The following is a 21,623-nucleotide window of genomic DNA, read 5'->3' as shown; positions in this document are numbered from 1 at the left end:
TTGACGAAAAATTCAGATTCAAAACTTTTAGGTTAACAAAAGATTTTTTTCAATCTCTCGTCTTAAGAAAAAAAAAATTGTCTGCAAATTCTGGAAGAAATTGGGAAATTATGAATAGCATCTATCTTTTGGGTGTATCTGATGTAGAGAAGAAGGAGAAGACAATTTTTGAGAATAAAAAAGATTACACCTTAAAGTGAATTGGAAAATGAGTTATTCTTGGGTTGTGCGCGGTAATGGATTGAAAATTTATTGAACCACGTACGATTTATTAACAGAAAAGGATTGGATACTTTTTTTAACGTCTATCTGTTTATTTTTTATTTTTTTTTTAAGATGAACGTGTTTATACAAAGTGTACTCTCAATAAATTGAAGATTTAAAAGATTTGTGGAATAAAAATGCCATCATTAGACCAAATCAGAGTTAGTTATCTAAAATAATACAAAGATTATTTGAAAACGTGAAAAAGTCAAGCTTTAAGTTCAGTAACTTTTTCAATTCTGTAATCTCCTTAGGCATATTATGCTCAAGAAAAAATTATAAAGGCGGATTTGGGGGACTTGTTTAGGAAATGCACTTATTTCTAGGCAACGGGTTAACCTTGATTTTTTAGCGAAAATCTTAAAAAAATAGATTTGTAATTTTTTTACATAAATGGAAAGGCCTTCTTATTGTGAGCTCATATCTGTAAACCAAATCTTGTTTCGAGACTTTAATCCGAAAATATCTACTTCCGAATCAAAGAAAACAAAAATTTCGAATTCAAGAAAAAAAAATATTTCGATTGCAAAAACCTATTTCAGCAACAAGACGTCCAAGAAACTTTTGGTTTTCAGTTATGAATAGATCTCAAAGAGGCCTTTCTTTTGATGTATCATTAAATGGATTAAGAGAACTTTTTTGAAAATTCATTATTTTTAGGCAAGGGGTTAACCTTGATTTTTTCGCGAAAATCTTAAAAAAATAGATTTGTAATTTTTTTACATAAATGAATAGGCCTTTTTACTGTGAGCTCATATCTGTAAACCAAATCTTGTTCCGAGACTTTGTTTCGAAAATATCTATTTCCGAATGAAAGAAAACAAAAATTCCGAATTTAAGAAAAAAAAAATATTTCGATCTCAAATATTTCAGCAACAAGACATCCAAAAAACTTTTGGTTTTCAGTTATGAATAGAGCTCAAAGAGGCCTTTCTTTTGATGTATCATTAAATGGATTAAGAGAACTTTTTTGAAAATTCATTATTTTTAGGCAAGGGGTTAACCTTGATTTTTTCGCGAAAATCTTAAAAAAATAGATTTGTAATTTTTTTACATAAATGAATAGGCCTTTTTACTGTGAGCTCATATCTGTAAACCAAATCTTGTTCCGAGACTTTGTTTCGAAAATATCTATTTCCGAATGAAAGAAAACAAAAATTCCGAATTTAAGAAAAAAAAAATATTTCGATCTCAAATATTTCAGCAACAAGACATCCAAAAAACTTTTGGTTTTCAGTTATGAATAGATCTCAAAGAGGCCTTTCTTTTGATGTATCATTAAATGGATTAAGAAAACTTTTTTGAAAATTCATTATTTTTAGGCAAGGGGTTAACCTTGATTTTTTCGCGAAAATCTTAAAAAAATAGATTTGTAATTTTTTTACATAAATGAATAGTCCTTTTTATTGTGAGCTCATATCTGTAAACCAAATCTTGTTTCTAGACTTAAATCCGAAAATATCTATTTCCGAATGAAAGAAAACAAAAATTCCGAATTTAAGAAAAAAAAAATATTTCGATCTCAAATATTTCAGCAACAAGACATCCAAAAAACTTTTGGTTTTCAGTTATGAATAGAGCTCAAAGAGGCCTTTCTTTTGATGTATCATTAAATGGATTAAGAGAACTTTTTTGAAAAGTCATTATTTTTTGGCAAGGGAACCTTGATTTTTTCGCGAAAATCTTAAAAAAATAGATTTGTAATTTTTTTACTTAAATGGATAGGCCTATTCATTGTGAGCTCTTATCTGTAAGCCAAATCTTGTTTCGAGACTTTAATCCGAAAATATTTGGTAAAATAATTCGCTTGCAAATAATTCATTATCCAGAAATTTAAGACTTTTTTGGCTTTAATCAAATAATAAATCTTTAAGAGACCTCTCTTTTAATGCCTCTGTCGATGGTTATGGACAAATAGTAGAAGTTTTCGCACATATTAGGATTTTGTTTGAACCTAGTGACCTAAACGTCTGTGTCGCTTGAATAGGTTTTTCATTTGCTTGAAATCAAGACTCTAGCCTAAATGCGTGACTCTTCAATGACCCAAACACAAGTTTTTGGTTATTTAATATTTTCCTTTGAATCCTTGCCCATTTGAATAAGACTACAATCCGTTTAAAGAATTTATAGATACCGAAAAAAAACAAGAGCAAAAAACAAAGACTTTCCCCCACAAATCTATAAGATCCTGCGTAAGCAAAACATCAACCAAAACCCTTCCTACACTCGTTACTCACATATCCTTAATAAAAACAAAACAACAAACAAAATAGACTGAAAACGAATCCTAATTGTATACATATATGAAAATGGTGCAACTTTAACCTGAAGATTTCTTTCTCTATTTTTCCCAATGGTATCAAGTTTTCACCTTTTCTTCAAGCCCACATGAGCGACAAACAACAAAGAAAAACAACAAAACCAAAACAAACAAAAAAAAAGAATCGAAAAACCCCTATATCCATATTACCATAAGGATAAGAAATACATATCCTTTTCGTCCTTTTCCTGCCATCCTGTTGTATAATATCCAAAAGTGAAAAGTAGCCCCCGCATATATTTAATGTATACACATGGGCTTGGCCCATGACCAAACACCCATCCCACTAAAGACTAACTCTCTTATAATAAAAATAGGGGAGAAGGGGGCAAAACAAAAACCTTAATCTTTTAAATGATACTCTAAGTCCTTTTATGGAAAATAGCAACTTTTATATGCTCTAACATTATACACACTCATGAAGGTAGGCATAGGTCGAGAGCTCTATATAGCTATATAAACCCACAAAAACACCCTCATCTACACACGTTTAGAACCCATCCCCTCCCCCAAGGGATGTCGAAAAATATTATTCCTTACCCTGTGGGAAACCACATAAATTTTCCCGACGACAAGTCCATCCAAAGTTCTTTCTTTTTTTTCTTCAAATTTAAGCCAAAAAAAAAAAAAATAAATATAAGGATGAAATGTTGCGAGTCCTTAAAGTGAATTTTATTTTCACGGGGGAGGTCATCAGGAAAAGGTATACAAAAAAGTTCTAATTACATTTTAGTAGGATGAGTTTTTTTCTTTGTTTTGTTTACCCTAAAGATCCATTTCACTCCATTCATCCATCTTTGAATTGAACATAGTAGCAGCTCATTGGATATTAAAGTCCCTGAAGATTAAGAAGGATGTCTCAAGACAGTTTGAATAATTTAATATCAAGTTTTTACTGATTTCTTTTTCCTTAGCGTCGCGCTTGCCTGTCAACCAGTTGGGACCGAATAAAGGACATTTTATATTTCCCCCCCCTCTCCTTCTCAATCTTTTCATTGATTTGGTAATTTGGTCCTTTTTTTCCAATATTCCTTACTTACTACACCAAAAGAAGGAAATAAAAAAAAGAAACCAAGAATATTTGATTCAAATCACCATTTGGTCCTTCGGAGCCGGACAAATATGCTCTCTATTCCTTCTCAACACATCGGGTATATTGATTTCGTGGTTGAAATATTGATAAAAGTTTTTTTTTTTCTTCAACATAAACCTACCTTAATCCTTCAAAACCTCAAGTTTGAAAAGCAGTAAATTTCAATAAATTTTATACTGACATCTTAAGGCAACAAAATAGTTAATCCACATGTTCAGGTTCACCTGCTGTTATATAAAGCTGCTGTTGGGTATTCAGCAGTCACCACCAGTTTGTTGTTGTTTTTTTGTGTTGTCTGCATGTCCTTGGTAGAGTCTTTTTCTGTCCTCATCCTTCTCTAAGAGGACAACATAAAAACAACTCTTCTTGTTTCCGCCATAAACTTTTAAGCCCCATAAATTTCTCATCCATAAAGCAAACGATAGAAATATCTACTCCGGTTTGTCTGCTGCTTTTTTTTCGTCCTTTTTTTTGTTTGCGTTATTTTTTTGTTGTTTTCTCTTTGCAAGAGGATTCATTATATGTTTGACATTATTATCCCCGGGGTAACTCAGTTGAAGTCGCCACCGTCCGACCGAACCCCGACTATCCTTTCAATTGTTCCTTTCTGTCAGAAACATAAAACTTGGTAGAGTCGATTTGCTTGTTGAAGAAGAGAGAAAGGAGGGTGGTAAAGATTCATATTTAAACAATTAGGCGATTCTATGAAGGTCGGAGATGGAATTCATGGATTCTTGTACACAACTCACCCAAGTGATGGAAGCCTCCTGGCTCTGTGGGTGTGCTGGAGGAGAGCTTGATATAAAACATTCCTTGTCCAGACGCGCATAGGCGTTTTTTAAAAAAAATCAGGACACATAGCTCGACGACACGGGACGAAACTGATGCTGGCCGCTATGTAGCCTTAAGGGCAATGAGTGAGAACAAGGATATGACATTGTCCGTTTGTGTTTGTTTTTTTTTTCGTCTTTTCTTTTTTTATTGTTGCAAAATTGTGTTTCAATGACAAAAAGAAAAAAAAAAAAGAAAAAGATTAAACGAATCAAGAAGGACAAGGAAAAGTAAACTGAAGATATATTTTTTTTCTCTTAATTCTTGGAGAAAAAAAATCTTTCTTTTTTTTTTTTAATTGCCTCGCTTGGATGGAAATTTACAACATTGCTGATTGGGGTTGATGCTGAAATGCTATAGGAGGTTATTTTTGTTGTCAGGATGTTGAAGGATATTTTAGCCAAAGAACAAAAATGTTAGCAGGGTAGCAATTTTTTTGTCTTGTTTTTTTTTTTTTTTTTTTGGAAAGAGAATTTATGGACTGATTTATTAATCATCTCAATAATCTGCTGAGTTATGGAAGGTCATTTTGGTTAAGATTTTTTTTTTGTTTTTTAAAGAAAAAAAGGTTCGAGGATTTTGTTCGTTAAAGAAGGATTTTAAAATGATTAAATTTTCAATGATAGACTTAATTTTTTTAAATTATTTTGGGCATCAAAATATAACTTATCAATTAAGAGCCACATTACTTGAAAAAAATGAGGGTTTTAAATTAGGTGGACATTTCATTTAAATGCGAAAATTTAACTAGCTTTAAAAATAATATTTAACTAAGCCGGAAATTAAAAAGTTCTTCCAGGAAAAAAATTAGAAAGATCAAAGAAAGCTGGGAATTCTAAGTAAAACATTCAAGGGTCTAATACCGTAGATCTGTATCTCTTTCTTCCTCGTCTTGTCTCAAAATTCCCGACAAAAATTAAAAAAGACGAAATTAAAACAAGGTCGGTTTGAGTAATTTTCTTCGTTATAAAAATAATTTTATATAAGAACTCAATTCTGCGAGTTGGCTCTGCGACTCAAATTTGCTAATTAATCATCTCAACTCATGTCTGCGATCTCCGACTAAAACTTCATACCTACTTAAATCTTTGATTACAATCTCTACATCATGCCAGCAACTTGAGTTCTGCGAGTTAATCAAAAATTGCTTATGACTTTAGTCTCTAGAGGGCGCCATTTTCTGTTTCATGTGATGTTACTATAGACAATAATCAGCGGACAATCAAGAAGGTTCCAACGATACCTCATTTTTCAAATTCAAAATAAATACTTTAGGAGCTATAATGTCAGAGATGAACATACATACATTCTAGTCAGATACAGAACCCTAATTTTGACTTCACCGTAGTCAGGTAGCTTTCAACTACAACCCAGAAAGGCGGTGCAGTAGCAGAAAAATCACGTCTTAGGTTTCTCATGCAAGTGGAAGGTGACTACAACGATCTTGGAATGAGAAAATGGAAGCAGCTGACTAAGAGAGAGATTGATGCTGAAGCTCCTTGGTTGAGACCGCATTTTGTTTGAAAGATGTGAGTTTCTAGTGCACGGGCCTTTCCTTTTTTTGTATTATTTTGGTTTAAGATTTTTAAAAAAGGTCTCCTTAAATCTCTTTTGACATCTTGTTGCAGAAATTTTGCAATTCGAATATTTTTTTTTTTTCAATTTATAAGATTGTATAATTTTGCTCCAGTAAAAATTTCAACTTAAAAACTTTTAAATAAAACACATTTAATTTTTTATATTTATTTTCTTAATTTTAAAATTTTTATTTTATTGTTTTTCTCTTCGTTTTGTTAAAAATATTATTTTTTTGTTGTTATTAAATTTAATTTTATAATATTTCTATATGTATTTTTTCTGTATTAATTTCTTATTAAATTAGTGTTTTTTGTTTTGTTAAATAAATTAATTGCATGCCATAATAGTAGACATTGTTATTATTAAGAATTATTATTATATTTCTTGTTTATTTTTTTATTATATTTATATAACTAAACATTTTTCTTTTAATTTGTATTTAAGTTTAAAATTTCATTAAAATTAGTAGTGGGCTATTATGTTTAAATTTTGTTTTTTTTATATTATAATTTTCAATCAAGTCATGAGTCCCTATATTTTTTGCTTCTTAGTTTTTTTTTTTTTATTAATATTTCATTAATTTTAATAGTTGATTTTTTATTTATTTAAGTTTTTTCTTTCTTATTTTTTATAAAAAACAGTATTTTCTTTAACTATAAATTAAATTTGAAAAACATAGTAAAAAAATTGTTGTTCTTGTGAAGCAATGTATTTTTTTTTGTTTATTTTTAATTTATTTCTGACAAATTGCAGTTCTACAATTAATATCACGATTGTCATTTTAAAAATATTTTTCATTCATGTTTTTTTTTAATCATTTTATTATTGTTGTTATATTTTTGTGGTGTTTTATTTAAATCTAATGCTAAACTAAATTTTAATTAAATTGATTTTCTTAAAATTAATAACTTATCTAGATAAAAATAATATAATGTTTGTTTTTTTTTATTTAGTGATAGGAAATAGATATGAAAATATTTATGCTACTCAAATTGACCTTTGTTAATTGTTATTTTGTGAAAAATTTAACTAAAAATTACAAATTTTTTAAAAATTATTTGAATGAAAAATCATTATTTTTTTAATTATTTTAAAGGAATGCATTGAAAATAGACATATTTAAACAAAAAATAATTTAAATTTGGTGCATTTAATAATTTTTTGTATAATTTTGCTACTAAACAAAAGAAACATAATTATTTTTTTTTTGTAATTTAACTTATGCAATTAGTCCAGATATTTTTTGTTTGCTTCAACTATTTAGTGTTAAATATTTACATGTTATTGTTATATTTTATTTTATATTTTATTTAAATCAATTTTATATTTAAAATTAATCTTTTAGGAATCATTGCCCTTTTTTTTAAATTATCGTGTTTTTTTTCTTATATTTTATCATAAAATTTAACTACAGTGTTTTTTGTTATTAGTATTTAACGTTAATATTATATTTTAATTCGTGTTTTTTTTGTTCTAATTTAATTATTATTATTATTATTTACATTTTGTTTATTATTTACAATTAACCAAATTTGTTTGTTTTTCTTTTTTTCTTTGGTCGTTATAGGACATTTCTTCATAATTTAAAAATTTATTTATATGTTTTGTTTTTTTTTTTTTTTTACAATATCACTCCAATTTGTTTAACATGGTAAGTGTATATTACAGCCTTTTTCTCAATGCATTTTATGTATTTTTTTTTTTATATAAATTTATATATTATATTTAAATTTTAATTAAAATCTAATTTTTTTTAATTTTTATAATAATAATTATTATGAGAAAAACCGGAGTGATACCATAAATATGGGCAGTACTGTAGCAGCAAATGAGATGAGAAATAGTTTTGCACTGGAACTGCTCAAAGCACTCGCTTGGCAAAGTAAGTCTTCCGGGAATATTTCCAATATGGGAAGCTTCTTACCGGTGGTTGGATCATGGCAGGTATTTGCTCGGGCACGCTATAATAAAAGAAAAAAAGAAAACAGTGGATTTAACTTGTGTATATCTAGGTTGAAATAAAAATTAAATAGTTTGTTTTTATCCGTTTTTATAACATAGAAAGAACTAACACGTGAATATAATTAAATAATGTCTAACATTTAGATTGCATTTGAAAGTTTTGGCAAGTTTTCGTATCCGGATAATCGCAGAGTACTTTAAAAATCTATTCAAGCATTAAAAATACTTGTAAATATCCATTTAAGAAAACGGATAATGGCATTTTATCAGTCTGGATAATCGAACAGTACTGGGAAAATCTATTCAAACATTAAAAACACTTGAAAATATCTGTTTATGTAAACGGATAACGCTATTTTGATGTTTGGATAACCTTTTTGAATATCGGATAACCTTTGTGTTAAATTAGCTCAAGATGCTATTAAATAAAAATTAATATCGGAAATAGATATTTATCGGAATAATTTAAGGTTTTGATTGAATGCGGACTTGAATTTAATTTGGATAAGCTGGTCGATATGTATGTGTATTTGAAATTTGGAAAAAAAAAGTTTTTCAAATACATAGGGAATCGTTTATCCGGATATTATAAAACCCCCTGAATCAAGATTATTATAAATATCTAAATATTTTCAGCTTAGTCAATACTTTATCGTTAACAAATAAAACTCACCTGCACCATTCGCCTCATATCGTCCTTAGGTATAACTCGTATCTGCGCCGATTCTCGCAGCCATCTCCTTAGCCAATGCCCGAACCACACTAATCCACATTCACATTCCAGCGGATTATTCGATGTATCTAAACCACCCATTATGCTCCTTGTACCAACTGTATCCCAATACGTCTTATTCGGATAAAAACTATCCGCTGCCAATGCGTTTATCCGGTTATCCGAAATATCAATCGATAAATGTGGCACCGAACGCAAAGTATAAAAAATACCCGGCGGAAGATCAGAAATCTTTGTATGTCTTATCCGGACAGTAAGTTTATGACTGCGGGCAAGACCTTCCAAAGCATCACTGCTTATTGTCTGCACATTGGTACCATACAATTCGACTTCATTTAGTTTTGTATTGTTCACAAGTTTCGCAAGTAAACTTCCTCCAATATTCGATTCGACAGCATGGATTCGTAACTCTTGAAGACCCGGAATGCGTGATACAATTTCACCCAAATTTGCTGCCGATGACATATGCAATCGACGAAGACTTCGCAATTTGGAGAATCCAATTGGATTGGCAACCTTAACATCGAGAATATTCAACTCACTCAAGTGTCGCAAGCCTATCATGTCATGCACTGTTATCCGTCGGATAGGATTGTGAGCTAAATCCAACACTCTCAGAGAACTTGGAAGATGATCCACAACGCTGCTTATATTGGTCACTTTATTTCGCGACACATCCAGGAACCTCAACATTCGCATAGCATGAAGCGATGAAATCTCTTGCAGATGATTCCCACTCACATCGAGATGGGACAAAAAGGGCAGATTCAATGGTGGCAGAACATACAAACCCATTCCTTGGATATTCAAGCGTCGAACTCTGGGCGTATGAATGAAAACCTCTCGCAAATTACTCGTCACCAGTGGATTAAAGCTGAGATCCAAATTAGTCAAATTGGTTAGGAACGTAAAAGTGTTATCTGGCAACACTGTGATCTTGTTTTGAGATAAATTCAAATCAAACAGGAATTGAGAGTTTATAAACATGCTTGAATCCAAGTATTCCAATGTATTTGCTACAAATTGTATGCTCCGCAAGGTGAATCCGACGTCAGTGAATGCTGGAACTGGCCAAACTGTCAAAAAGTTATGCGAAATGTCAAGATATTCCAAACGGGTGTTCATGAAAACCTCTCGGGGAAGAGCTCGCAGGTGATTGTTCCGTATTCGTAGAATTCGCAATTTTCGAAGATTGGAAAACTGTTCGACTTGCAATTGATCAAGACGATTGTTACTCAGATCAAGTTCTTGTAGGCTATTGAGGCCCTGAAAACTCCTTCGACGCAGGGAACTTATGTTGTTATAAGACAAATTTAAAACCTCTAGAAATTCCAAATCACCAAACGCATGATTTCCCAGAGACGATAGTTCATTGTTCATTAGATTCAAAATTCGCAGGGTGTTTCCAAGATTACTGAAACTAAGACTATTCGATATCAGATTATGGCTAACGTCTAGATGATAGATGTACATGTATGAGCTCAGTTCATCATCAAATATGGCAATTTGGTTGTGACTTATGTTGAGTCGCAGAGGTGTTGAAGCATTCGACACGTAATGAAACATTTTTAGCGACAACATGCAGAGGGAGTTATGAGTCAAGTCAAGACTGGCCAAACTTGGCATGAAGCTTAAAGCTCCATGTGATATATTTTTAAGCCGATTGAAGGACATGTCAATGGACCGCAGGAACTCTAAGTTGAAAAAGGCATGCCGGTCTATCGAACGGATTTTATTGGACTGAATATTGATGGTCTGTAGATCACCCAAGTTATAAAAAGCTCTAAAAGGTAGGCTTTCGATTGAGTTATAGGAGAGATCAATTTCTACCAAGTGTCGGTGGATTTCTGGAATGAATAGACCTTGTGGAATCTGTTTAAGATGGTTGAATCCGAGATTGATGTAGCTGAGTTCTTTCATAGCTGCAAAAGATTCATTTGATAATGCCTTGAGATTGTTGTTGTCCAAGCCAAGCCACATGAGTTCGGTGAGAGGACTCAGAGCTTCTAAAGGGTCGATAGATTCCAGGCTTCTGGCGGGAAAGACAGCGAATGACAGTTCGAGAATTTTCAAAGTCTGGGAGACATTTTCAAAAACATACGGATTGGTGATAGTAATGTCGTTGAAACTCAAACTGATTTCCTTAATCTGATCTAAGCCGTTAAAGGACCCCAAATGAAGATGGGTAATTTTGTTGTTCCTCAACAGAATCGTTTGCAACTGACTTCCCCAAACAGTGAATATATTCTCGGGAATTTCAGTGATTGTATTGTATCCCATATTGAGATATGATAGTTCGGTGAAATTTCTCAAGGCATTGATGGGAATCACTGAGAAATTATTTCCACTCAAACTGAGTACCCGAAGGTTACCAGCAAACTCGGGAAGATTTGACAATTGACAGATATTATTCGACGTAAGATACAGATATTTCAGCTTGTGTAGAGATTTTATAGCCCCAGGAACTGCACTTAACTCATTTCTCTCCAAATCTAGATATTCCAAAGTTTCAGTTATTCCATCGAAAGCATTGACATGGATTCTTTCAATTGCATTGAATGCCAAAACCAAATGGACAATTCCAGTTCCTTTAAATGCACCTGGAGGCAAATGACGAATGAAATTTTTCTCCAAATTCAAAGCTCTCACATGAACGTCGCTATAATTGTTCTGGAACCAATCGGACTCTATGACTTCGATAAGATTCATTCCCAAATCGAGTTTTTCCAAATGCATTCGCACCAATCGAACGGTTTCTTTATTCTGGACACTCCGGATTAGATTATCCCTGAGTGAAACAATTCTCAAACCGAAGAGATGTTCAAATAGCTGCTGAGGAAAACTTGCCAGTAAGTTGCTGGACAAATCTATGGTTACCAAACTTCGGGGGAGAAAATTTGAACCAATGTGGTAAATCCGATTATTGCTCAAGTCAAGCCATAAAAGCTTTTGTAGCCTTGAAAATGGACGGGTTATATGATTGTGACCCGAAATTGAGTTCATAGATGACGAAGTTGATGCCGATGATGTTTGAACACCCTGTACAGCCATTGGATAATGTGATCCAAATGGAGATGATGATGAATTTCCACCATCATGTGAATTCAATGCAATTTCAGTTATTTCGTTTCCAGAAAGATGCAAACTCCGCAACGTGTCAAAAAGACTCTCCCAATTACCGTCAAGAGTAGTTATGTGATTACTGAGAAGAATAAATAAGAAAAGAAGAAAAAAAAAAAACTATATAAAAGAAGGGCAAATATAGTTTGAAATGACATAAGAACTAGAATAAAACAAAATGTGGGGTCGCTTTTATATGTGTACGTCATATGTTTGCTACTTACCGTTGTGCAACTAAACGTGTCAACGAATGCAACTTCTGCAATGCATCCAAGGGAATATGTTGCATTCTGTTACCAGATATATCCAACGTCATAAGAGAATGTGTCATCGTGCTGAAATATGACAAGAGTTGCAAGGAAAATGATAGGTTAGCTGCGGGTTTAAGTTTTTTTTAAAAAAAAGTTTATATTTTATTTAAGAGAGGGAAGAGAACTGTCATTTTCATAAATCTATCAAAAGTAGAGTGAAAGAATTATATATGTAAGTGATGCATTAAGATTTTTTCGTAAAAAATGTTTCCCTTCAAGGTTAACATCCAAAGAAAGCTTCTATTTCAATAGAAGGCTGAATTCATTCCATACATTAAACTCGTTTTTTATCATTAATTAAAGTCTTGAGATGTAAACTATTGACGAAATCAATGCAAATTATGATGATAAAAAAACTTCGTTCTTGTTAATTCTCATGGATTCAAGGGACCAATTCAATGTGGTAAACAAACTGAATATTAAATTCGTGCTTGTTGATTCTCATGGATTTGAGTGACCAAATTATGTGAGTGAGTTTTTTTGTTGAAACAATTTCCTTTCGAGGTTAAATGAGGAAATCATATTGAAAAACAAATTCTTTTTATTCATAAATCACATCAATTGGCATAAGCGGCTAGAAATAAAAATGATCTGCAAAACCAATGCAGCATTGAAAGTAAAAATAGTTAAAACTTCGTTCTTGTTGTCTCATGGATTTGAATGACCAATTCAATATGAAATATAAATTTTTGCAGCAGTGTTTTTTTTTTTTTTTTTTCTTCAAGAAAAATTAATTATCGATACAATATTTTTCTCGTCTTCAAGTTAATCAATAAATGAAATTTTCTATTGAATAAATTGATAAACTCAAACAAACCACTAATTACAATTTCCGCCCACGTGTAATCCTATAGGTTATGAGAATTTTCCGCTTTATTAATTAATAAAATATTCTTGTGTAGGAGTATCATCTATAAGATAAAAGCAAGCAAAAAAATGTTTCGCAATTAACATCATCATCATATTCATTAGTCATAGAAAAGATTTTTTTTTTCTGTTTCATACTTAGTTCAAAAGACCCACATCATCATCGTGATGATACAATTTATCATCAAGTCGCTGAGCTCGCAAGGATGATAAGGTTTTTTTTTTAAATTTTTTTTTTGTTTAATGCAAACAACTTCCCCTGAACCCATCAAGCTGTCAGTTCTTTTTTTTTACGCGGGGTATATGAACAAATGAATGATATAAAAATCCAGCTGCATAGCGACAAAACGCCACTCCGTTTTTACACAAACAGAAAAAAAAGAGAAAGAGAAGTTTTCGAGGCAAATTTGACACAGAAAGAGTTTTTTTGTTTTGTTATTTTTAGACATAAAATGTCCTTTTTTTGAATGTATGTGTGTAATTTTTTTTGTTTCATGTGTGATGACATTGTCCTGGTGTATTTTCAGATTTGTTTTTAGCACGCAATCATCACAAAGTGACACTACTTTTTTTGTTTACTTCACTCACCGTGTTTAGGTAGATTATACTGCACACACGAATGTAGGACACACAGATTGTTGTGTCCTTGAACAAGGTGTAGTTTGTTTTTCTTTTTTTTAATTGTTAGTAAAAGAATGATTTTTAAGAAGAAATATTAGGACAAATAAGATGTATTAAAAAACCTTCAATGACCCCTAATTGAATTTAACTTTTTACTGATTTCTTGTCAAAACACAGTGTGAATTATAAGAAAACAGAAAAACAGCAATAAAAATGATATTGCTCGACATAAATTAGACGTCGTTCAATATGATTGCAAAAATGTAAATGCAACTAGTTCATGGAGGCCCAAGGTCTAGTGACCTACCTTATTTTGGTAAGATCTTTTGGAAAGAGGAGTAGAGGGCCGATTTTTTTTTTTGTTGCTAAATTGGAAAGGGTATGACAAGAAGTACTTTCCATGACAAGATAGGATCTGCCAAAGTAAGAACCTTCACTTGCAAAAATGTAAGCAATTTTTAGAGCTCCTATTCACAAATTTACCATCAATCAAGCAGACATAAAACTCTAAACTTCCATTTAAATTTCAAATCCCATCAATTCCACATTTTATGTATGTATGTATATTCTTCCTTATGCATAGGTAATGTCCTTTAAAAGAATAATGAAATATAAATAACCTTCATTCCATTTCTACTCTTTTCACTTAAAAGCAAAAAAATGAATTTCTTCCCGTGATATATCCCAAAACCCAAAGCGACCTACAAAAAAGCAAAAATAAAAAAAAAGTCTAACCAATTACATTTTGTGCAACCATGCAAAAAAATACTTTTCCTCATTCACGAATCACGAGCCACTACGACGACGACGAAGACGACTATGGTGCCACAAAAAAAAAGTGTCCTTTTACCTTTTTTTTTAAAGTAATGAAAAAAAAAAAAAAAAACACAAAAGAACAAAAAACTTCAATCGCAGGCAGCAAAAGCCCAGTCATCCATAAATATAGTAGAAAACTTCAAACTCAGACTTTTTACACTTTACTCTCTGGCCTTGTTCTTATTCCCCTTTTTGCCACATCGTCTTCGTCTCTAGGTCTCCATCGTCGTGAGTCCTGAATTTTACTATGGGACATCCTCACTTTGCAATTCTCCAAAAAAACTAAATGAAAATTCCTTTGAATTTAATATTATGTCACTTGGATGATTCTTGCCATTTCCATTTATACTATATTTTTTTTTTTACATTTTTTCGTCACCTTTCCATCTGCACTGTGCTACTGCCACAAAACCTCCAGCCAGCCAAAAACGACCTCCCACAGGATTGCACAAGGAGCAAACTAGGTGACACTGAAGTGTAAAATGCAAAAATAAAAATGTTCGCCAACTTTTGGTATTTTTTTTTTTTTTGCTTTTTCTTTTCTTTGCCACAGTATAGTAAGTTACCGCAGCTACACACATGGAATTTACATAAAACCAATTAGAAGGACGTTTTGCGCCATGGTCCCATCGCGTCATAGGACAAAAAAAAAAAAAACAAAACAGAAAAAAACAACATCTAACCAAAAAACAAAACTACAAATTCCCTAAGGTGGATATCCTTGTGAAGAGTGTAAACTTCCACCAGGCAGAGTTGTAGTTGTCTATAACCAGGCACAAGGCAGCATCATCAATACTGTGACATGGCGGAAAATTCATAGGCTGATGTGTATATGTGTTTGTGCGGATAAATAGGATAGGACCTCCGCGGTATCCTACAATATGACAGTTCACACATTTGCTCGCCCATGTGGACTAAAGTGGAAGAATTTTTGCTCACTTGAAAGTTTTTCGTCTCTGTGCGCTGCTTCTCTGTATATAAACTAGCGAAAACCCCAAGCAAATGAAGGTTTACCCGGATTTAATATGCATCCATATTACAGTCCATGGTCCTTAAACATCCTTGCAAGTTGCGCAAAGCAAACACACTTTCAAACATACACACACAGTGAATAGGTACATCATCAGAAAATAGAAAGCAGAAGTAGCAAAAGTGCAGGCGGTTGGAAAAGAACCGTTTTTTCACACTTGTCTCAGAGCCACATCTCTCCACAACTCTACAGAGTAAATGTAAATTTGTGAAGATGCCTCACACAGAGATAAATATTTTCCAAAAAAAAAAAATACCTAAAAGGATATATGTATGGAAAAAATGTATCCTTCCTTTTCACCTCCACCTCCAACTCTTCTGGTCTAGATGTATTGGTATATGGTGTAAAAAAAAAACTGTGAAGTGCAGTTAGGTGAAATGTTGGCTCGTTTGGCTGGCACTCTCTCTGTTCTGTTTGTGTGCCAAACCGAATTTCTGTCAACTTATCCTCTGGATGTGGTTTTTGAAGTGCGCTATTTGTCAAGGCTCCCAACGACATCACACAACTAGATGAGATATATGTATGAGACTCTCTCCCGACAGATTCAACAGCCTATTTTTGTGGAATTCTTCTACCTACTACTTTTTTTTTTTTGTATTCTCTTCTCATAGGATTCATTGTTGATTTTGGCTTGGTTTTGGAAAAAATTGAATCAGTGGTTTTGGTCTTTTGGCAAGGTCCTAGTGGATTTAATTAATTTTAAGCAAAAAGACTGATGTATTTTATTGAGTTGAAAATAAATAAAAAATTTGGGTATACAAATAATGACAATGAAGCTTTGTTTTATTATTATCAAAACACAAGGAATTGGAACCTTTGATTGAACGACGCGACTAATTATTTTTGTACATGAATCACGAAAATTATCATGTTTTTGTTTTTCTGAAAATCTTAAAAAAATACATTTTCGTTTTTTATGGAAAAGTCTTTTTACAATTTACAAACTCCCTGAAATCACTTTTACATATCTATCAATTATTTGAACGGATAAAATATATAAATTAATCGTCTAGTTTTTTTTTTTTTCGTGGAAACAACTTTTACATGAGAAAACTATGCAGAAGTACTAATCTCAATTCTTTTTATAAATAAGCTTTTATAAAGTGCCTAGAAATAAAAAGTATAAAATAAATAAAATAGTTAAAAACTTCGTTCTTGTTGATTCTCATAGATTCAAGTGACCATTTCAATATGATACATATAAACTGTTGCTGATGCTTTTTCAGGTCTTTTCAAATAATTTGTCTGTGAAAACCATGCAGAAATATTGCAACTGTTTTAGTGTTATGGGGGCTAAATACTTTTTCACTCGGACTTGTGAGATATTGCCCCTTAGAGGCGCGTCATCACTTTTTCAAAAAAAAAAAAAAAAGGAGTAGGTACCACCAAAGAATTGCTATGAATTTGAAAATTGTTGTTCAATATCCACGACTTATAAACGTCTCTACTTTTGAATGAGTAACAAAGCATTCATATCATGAGTTATGTAATCTACAATTCCCAATTAAACAGAAAGGCTGTTAAATCGATACTAGAAAAACCTGTGTGCAGTAAACAATTTTGTCAAAACGTCTGTCCGAACATCATTCACAACTTTCAAATTCTACTTTTGATTGAGAAAAATTTAGAACCACCACAGATACATGTGTGGTCGTTTTTCCTTCATTCAATTGGCCCTAAAAATAAAAATTCCACTCTCTTTCCTTCGAATACTACGAGGAGAGTAGTCATATAGTGGTTATATTCCAGAGGCTATTATGACCACAAACTCTTTATATACACTCCCAATACTGCACTGCTGATGTGTCTTCCGGACAAAGTCACAGAGAAGACCAGAATCCATTCAATTCTCATTCAAGTGGAAGCCAAACAATTCAATGATTGAATTGTCTGGCTCAAAAGCTGCAACAACAGCAGCAGCAGTAGCAATAGCAATGTTTTCTCTATCAACATATAGATACACCAAACACATGAGTCGTAAGTAAAAGTACTTATGTATGTATGTGTGATGGTAGCCAAAATCTATTGAAGTGCATGTTGCAACAACGGAAAATTTGTCCAAACCTTTCTAACAGGCATCACTATCATCCGGGTCAGGGTTGGGAGGGGGATGAAGATGACAACAACGACGACTATATGAAGGTTTGAGGTTATGATGCAGCTTGTGTGATCATTTTTGACCATCATCATCATCATCATCATTTCAAATGACGATGACGACGTCGACGTCGAGGATGTCCTGAAATAGCAATAATAATAGACAATCCAAATGGCTGGAAGTTGTTATATTAGAATACATATGATGGTAATAACCATCATCATATTGGTTCCGGTTTGTGAAGATTTTTTGGCAAAGGGATGTTTTCTATTTTCCTCCCAACCCCAAACGATATTGTGTTCTTCTTTATACCGCACTACTCGCCTTAATCCAATTTTTGGTCCTTTGTGTAGAATTTTGGAAAATAGTTTCCTCCCTCCCTGATCTAACCACAATTTACTGTTGTCCTTCTTTTTCTGCACCGCGGCGTGTTTCCGTTCGTTTTTATTAAACAAAGAAGAAAGAGATAGAGAGATAACAGCGAATAGTAAAATACAAAAAAAAAAAAAATCGCTGCATTTTATAAAACATTCTTGGCGTTTTTCAACAATCAGCATTATACCCCTCTTCTCGGTCTCGGTGGTTACTCTAACGTTAGTGAGTGCTTTTACCCGTTTATCCGTGATGGCACATCCTTTATCATCATTCTCTTGATGATGGCGATGATGCTGATGATGATGGTTAAAATGGCCCCACTATGCTAATCCATCCGAAGTGATGCTCTGCTGCTGTTTCTGCGCCTCTATGATGTGGTCCAATGGATCGATTTGTAAATTTTGTGAGCTTTTATCGGTATATTTTCGGACAGGACATGCCCCGGGTAGGTATATATCTAAAATATCCCGGATGAATGAAAGAAAATAAAGTATTTTTGCATTCAGGCAATTTCCGCAAAATGAAAAAAAAAAAAAAATAAAATGTATATATAAACATGCAGACGTGAATTTTCCATCGATGATGAACGAAAAAAAAAATGGTTAAATTTTCGGCATCAAAATATTAAAAGCAAAAAAAAAAAAGAGGTTGTTTTCTTTTTTTTTTGTATATAAACAATGAAAATTGACCTTATATTGCCTAAAGGCCCGAGGGACTTATATAATAATGAAACCGCATAATAAAACCTGCAGGACATGATGTTATTTTAAAACAACTATCACAACAAAAGCATCATTATTATACATACAAATATATACAGAGAACTGACTATTCAGGGATGAAGAAGCGAAGGCATCAGCAACGATATAACCTCAATCCGTTTTTCATTTTCATATTAAATTTTTGTTGTTAATTTTAAGTATTTCAAATATTTTTTGATGCTTCCGGATAAAGCCAATTTTTGATGGCTGACCTATTTTGAATATTTTGCTTTTTTTTTAGTTGTTGTTGTTGTTTTTTTTTTATATATATGTATATGGATTTCTGTGTGTATATTGATTTGAATATTATAAAACACTCGAGGAATATTATCCTAATTGATCCTTTGGGAGGCCAGAAATGGAATAAATTTTTGTTTGGCTTTTGCACAGTTATTTTTGTTTTATATGTATTTTTGCAGGGATTTGATCAGTTTTATGCGGTATAAAGTTAATTGGTTTTTTGTTTTTGCTTGTTTTTTTTTTGAAAATTTTCTAATTAATTTTTGTTTCATGGAGGATTTTTCTCTATTTCATAATTTCATTACAGTATTTTTTTTTTTTTTTTGAGAACTTTATTTAATTTTTTTTTTCATTCTGGAAGTTTTATATATAAAGATTTTTATTTTTTTTCGTTTCAGTATTTTTGTTTTTTTTTTTTTTTTAGAACTTTATTTATTTTTTTTTTTTTTCATTCTGAAGAACACTATTAAATAGGAATACTGGTTTTGGGAACCCATTAAATATTTACTTTTTGTTAATCAAAAACAGAGCTTTCGAAAAAAATTTTATTAATTTATTTTGGTACCTCGAATCCATGAGAATCAAAAATGCTATATCCTTATCCTTACCTCCAAAGGCCTTATTTTCAATGATTAAGGACAGTTGAGCAATGCAAATGAAATAAGTCTAAGTAAATCAAAAACTCGAAGAATAAACCATCATAGTTTTCTATATTTTATAATTTCGTTTCAGTATCATTTTTTTTTTTTTAACTTCACCTATTTATTTTTTTTTTTCATTCTATGAAGTTCAATATAACACCAGGAACAGGAAAACTGGTTTTGAGTACGTTTTTCCATTAAATATTTAACTTTTGTTAATCTAAAGCAGAGCTTTTGAAGAAATTTTATAAATTTTATTTTTTGGTACCTCGAATCTATGAGAATCAACAAGAACGAAGTTTCTTACTATTTTAATTTTAGAAGAGTTTTGATTTAAGAATGCTATATCGTTATCTCTAAGGCCCTAATTTTTAGTGATTAAGGACAGTTGGGCAATGCAAATTAAATATAAGTCTAAATTTATATTAGAAGCTTATTTTTAGTTTAAGATGGATCCTGGGAGGAATCAACATCTCCAAAACTGTTGACTTAACTCGGCGTTTAATTTAATTCATATGGTTGCATTAATATGCTTAACTCTATCAAATAATTATGTGAATGTCGGGAAATATGAAAATTCATATTATTTACATTTTCTGCAAACATCTCAGAAGGTTAAATAAATTGTACAATTGTATACATCTTGACATAATTATTATCCTTGGAGTTAAACTTTTACAAACAAAAAATGGAAATTCAAAGGATTTTCTTTGAATTGAAAATACTTATTTTAAACATTTAATTGACCTTCAAGATGACCATTGTGCGTTTCTTATGGTCAAGCTTTTCTATCTCAATTCAAATTCGGTCAAGAAAATCTAAATCCTTTATACCTAAATAAGATACGCAATTTCTTATACAAACACATAAGTTTATGTTTGTTTCACAAAAGACAAATAGAAATCTCATAAAATTTATCTTTAACTAACGTGTCTATCTCAAAAGAATAAGGCAAAATGCAATGTTAGAGAAATATAAGTTTAGTTTTGTAGATATAACAAAAACTTTGAGTAAATATTGAACAAAAGTTTTTTTCTTGCGCACATTCATATTCAACACAGGGTAGAAATGGTATTGTACAATGCGAAGAGCTCAACTTGATGAATATTTGCATACTTCCTTGTATTCATATATGACCTACTCTGTAGACAGACAGAAGATATCCTAAACTAAAAAAAAGTCTAGACACACACTCGCTCCTTTCTCTTCAACACGCAATTTTTCTTGCTTCAATGAAAATTATGTCCAACATGGAGATGTCCCCATCGTGTCGTCGTCGTTGAGAGATATAAATCTTTAAGGACACCAACCCCAGTTGATACCTGACACAAACATGTCACGTGTCAAAGATAAAAATGTTACCATAGAAAATAGCTACAAGATACCTCTTTAAAAGGATAATATCTTTCTCACTATATAAATGTAGATATATAAGAAAAGATGCACCACTTGAATTTGTAGAAAAGTCATGATGCGTTTTGCTGGTCTTTATATTATGTGTCCTTAAATGGACTATACCAAGTTCTTTTTTGAAATAGAAAAAAAAAAAAAAAATACCCCCATCATTTCGTGACTAGCCAGGACATTTAAGTATCCTTCACACACTCAACTAAACATTCTATAGCGTTTAAATTATTTATGCATCTAGATACCGATGCAAATTTGTGTAAACTCGTCTTTTTGAGAGATACAAAATGATGACTTGTCTCTACTTGAAGGTGTGACAGAGAATTATTTTCACAAGGATAAGAAGGATTTGTATATATATTTTTGAAGTTATACTTCTTATGGGAGGGTGGGTATGAAAATTTACTTTTTGACAAGAATGTCAAAGGGATTATGACACAAACATAAAACACACAACACGTTGCGAGTTACATGTTTCATGTGGCAAGTTGTATGTGGCAAGTTGCATGTGGCAAGTTGCATGTGGCAAGTTGCGTGTGATAATTTCCATGTGGC

General features: G+C 31.9%; 2 protein-coding genes across 3 annotated transcripts in view; both read right to left on the bottom strand.

The window, feature by feature from the left end:
- Positions 1–21,623, bottom strand: part of LOC129913734 (transcription elongation factor S-II) — a 409,451-nt gene that overhangs the window by 231,906 nt on the left and 155,922 nt on the right. The window lies entirely within an intron of this gene.
- The window catches only part of LOC129913718 (chaoptin), a 150,179-nt gene continuing 136,287 nt past the window's right edge, over positions 7,732–21,623 (bottom strand). Inside the window, exons 4-6 of one of the 2 annotated variants that reach the window (XM_055992525.1) lie at positions 12,126–12,236; positions 8,722–11,983; positions 7,732–8,047 (exon numbers count right to left, since the gene is read on the bottom strand). In XM_055992525.1, coding sequence (XP_055848500.1) covers positions 7,862–8,047; positions 8,722–11,983; positions 12,126–12,236 — 3,559 coding nt within the window. In that variant the 3' untranslated portion in view covers positions 7,732–7,861. The remainder of the gene's footprint in view (positions 8,048–8,721; positions 11,984–12,125; positions 12,237–21,623) is intronic. The other variant, XM_055992526.1, reaches the window with a different exon arrangement.

The sequence above is a fragment of the Episyrphus balteatus genome, chromosome 3 (assembly GCF_945859705.1).
Source record: "Episyrphus balteatus chromosome 3, idEpiBalt1.1, whole genome shotgun sequence".
Lineage (NCBI taxonomy): Eukaryota > Metazoa > Arthropoda > Insecta > Diptera > Syrphidae > Episyrphus > Episyrphus balteatus.
Note: the sequence above shows the minus strand (reverse complement) of the source record. Positions and strands in the feature narration are given on the sequence as shown.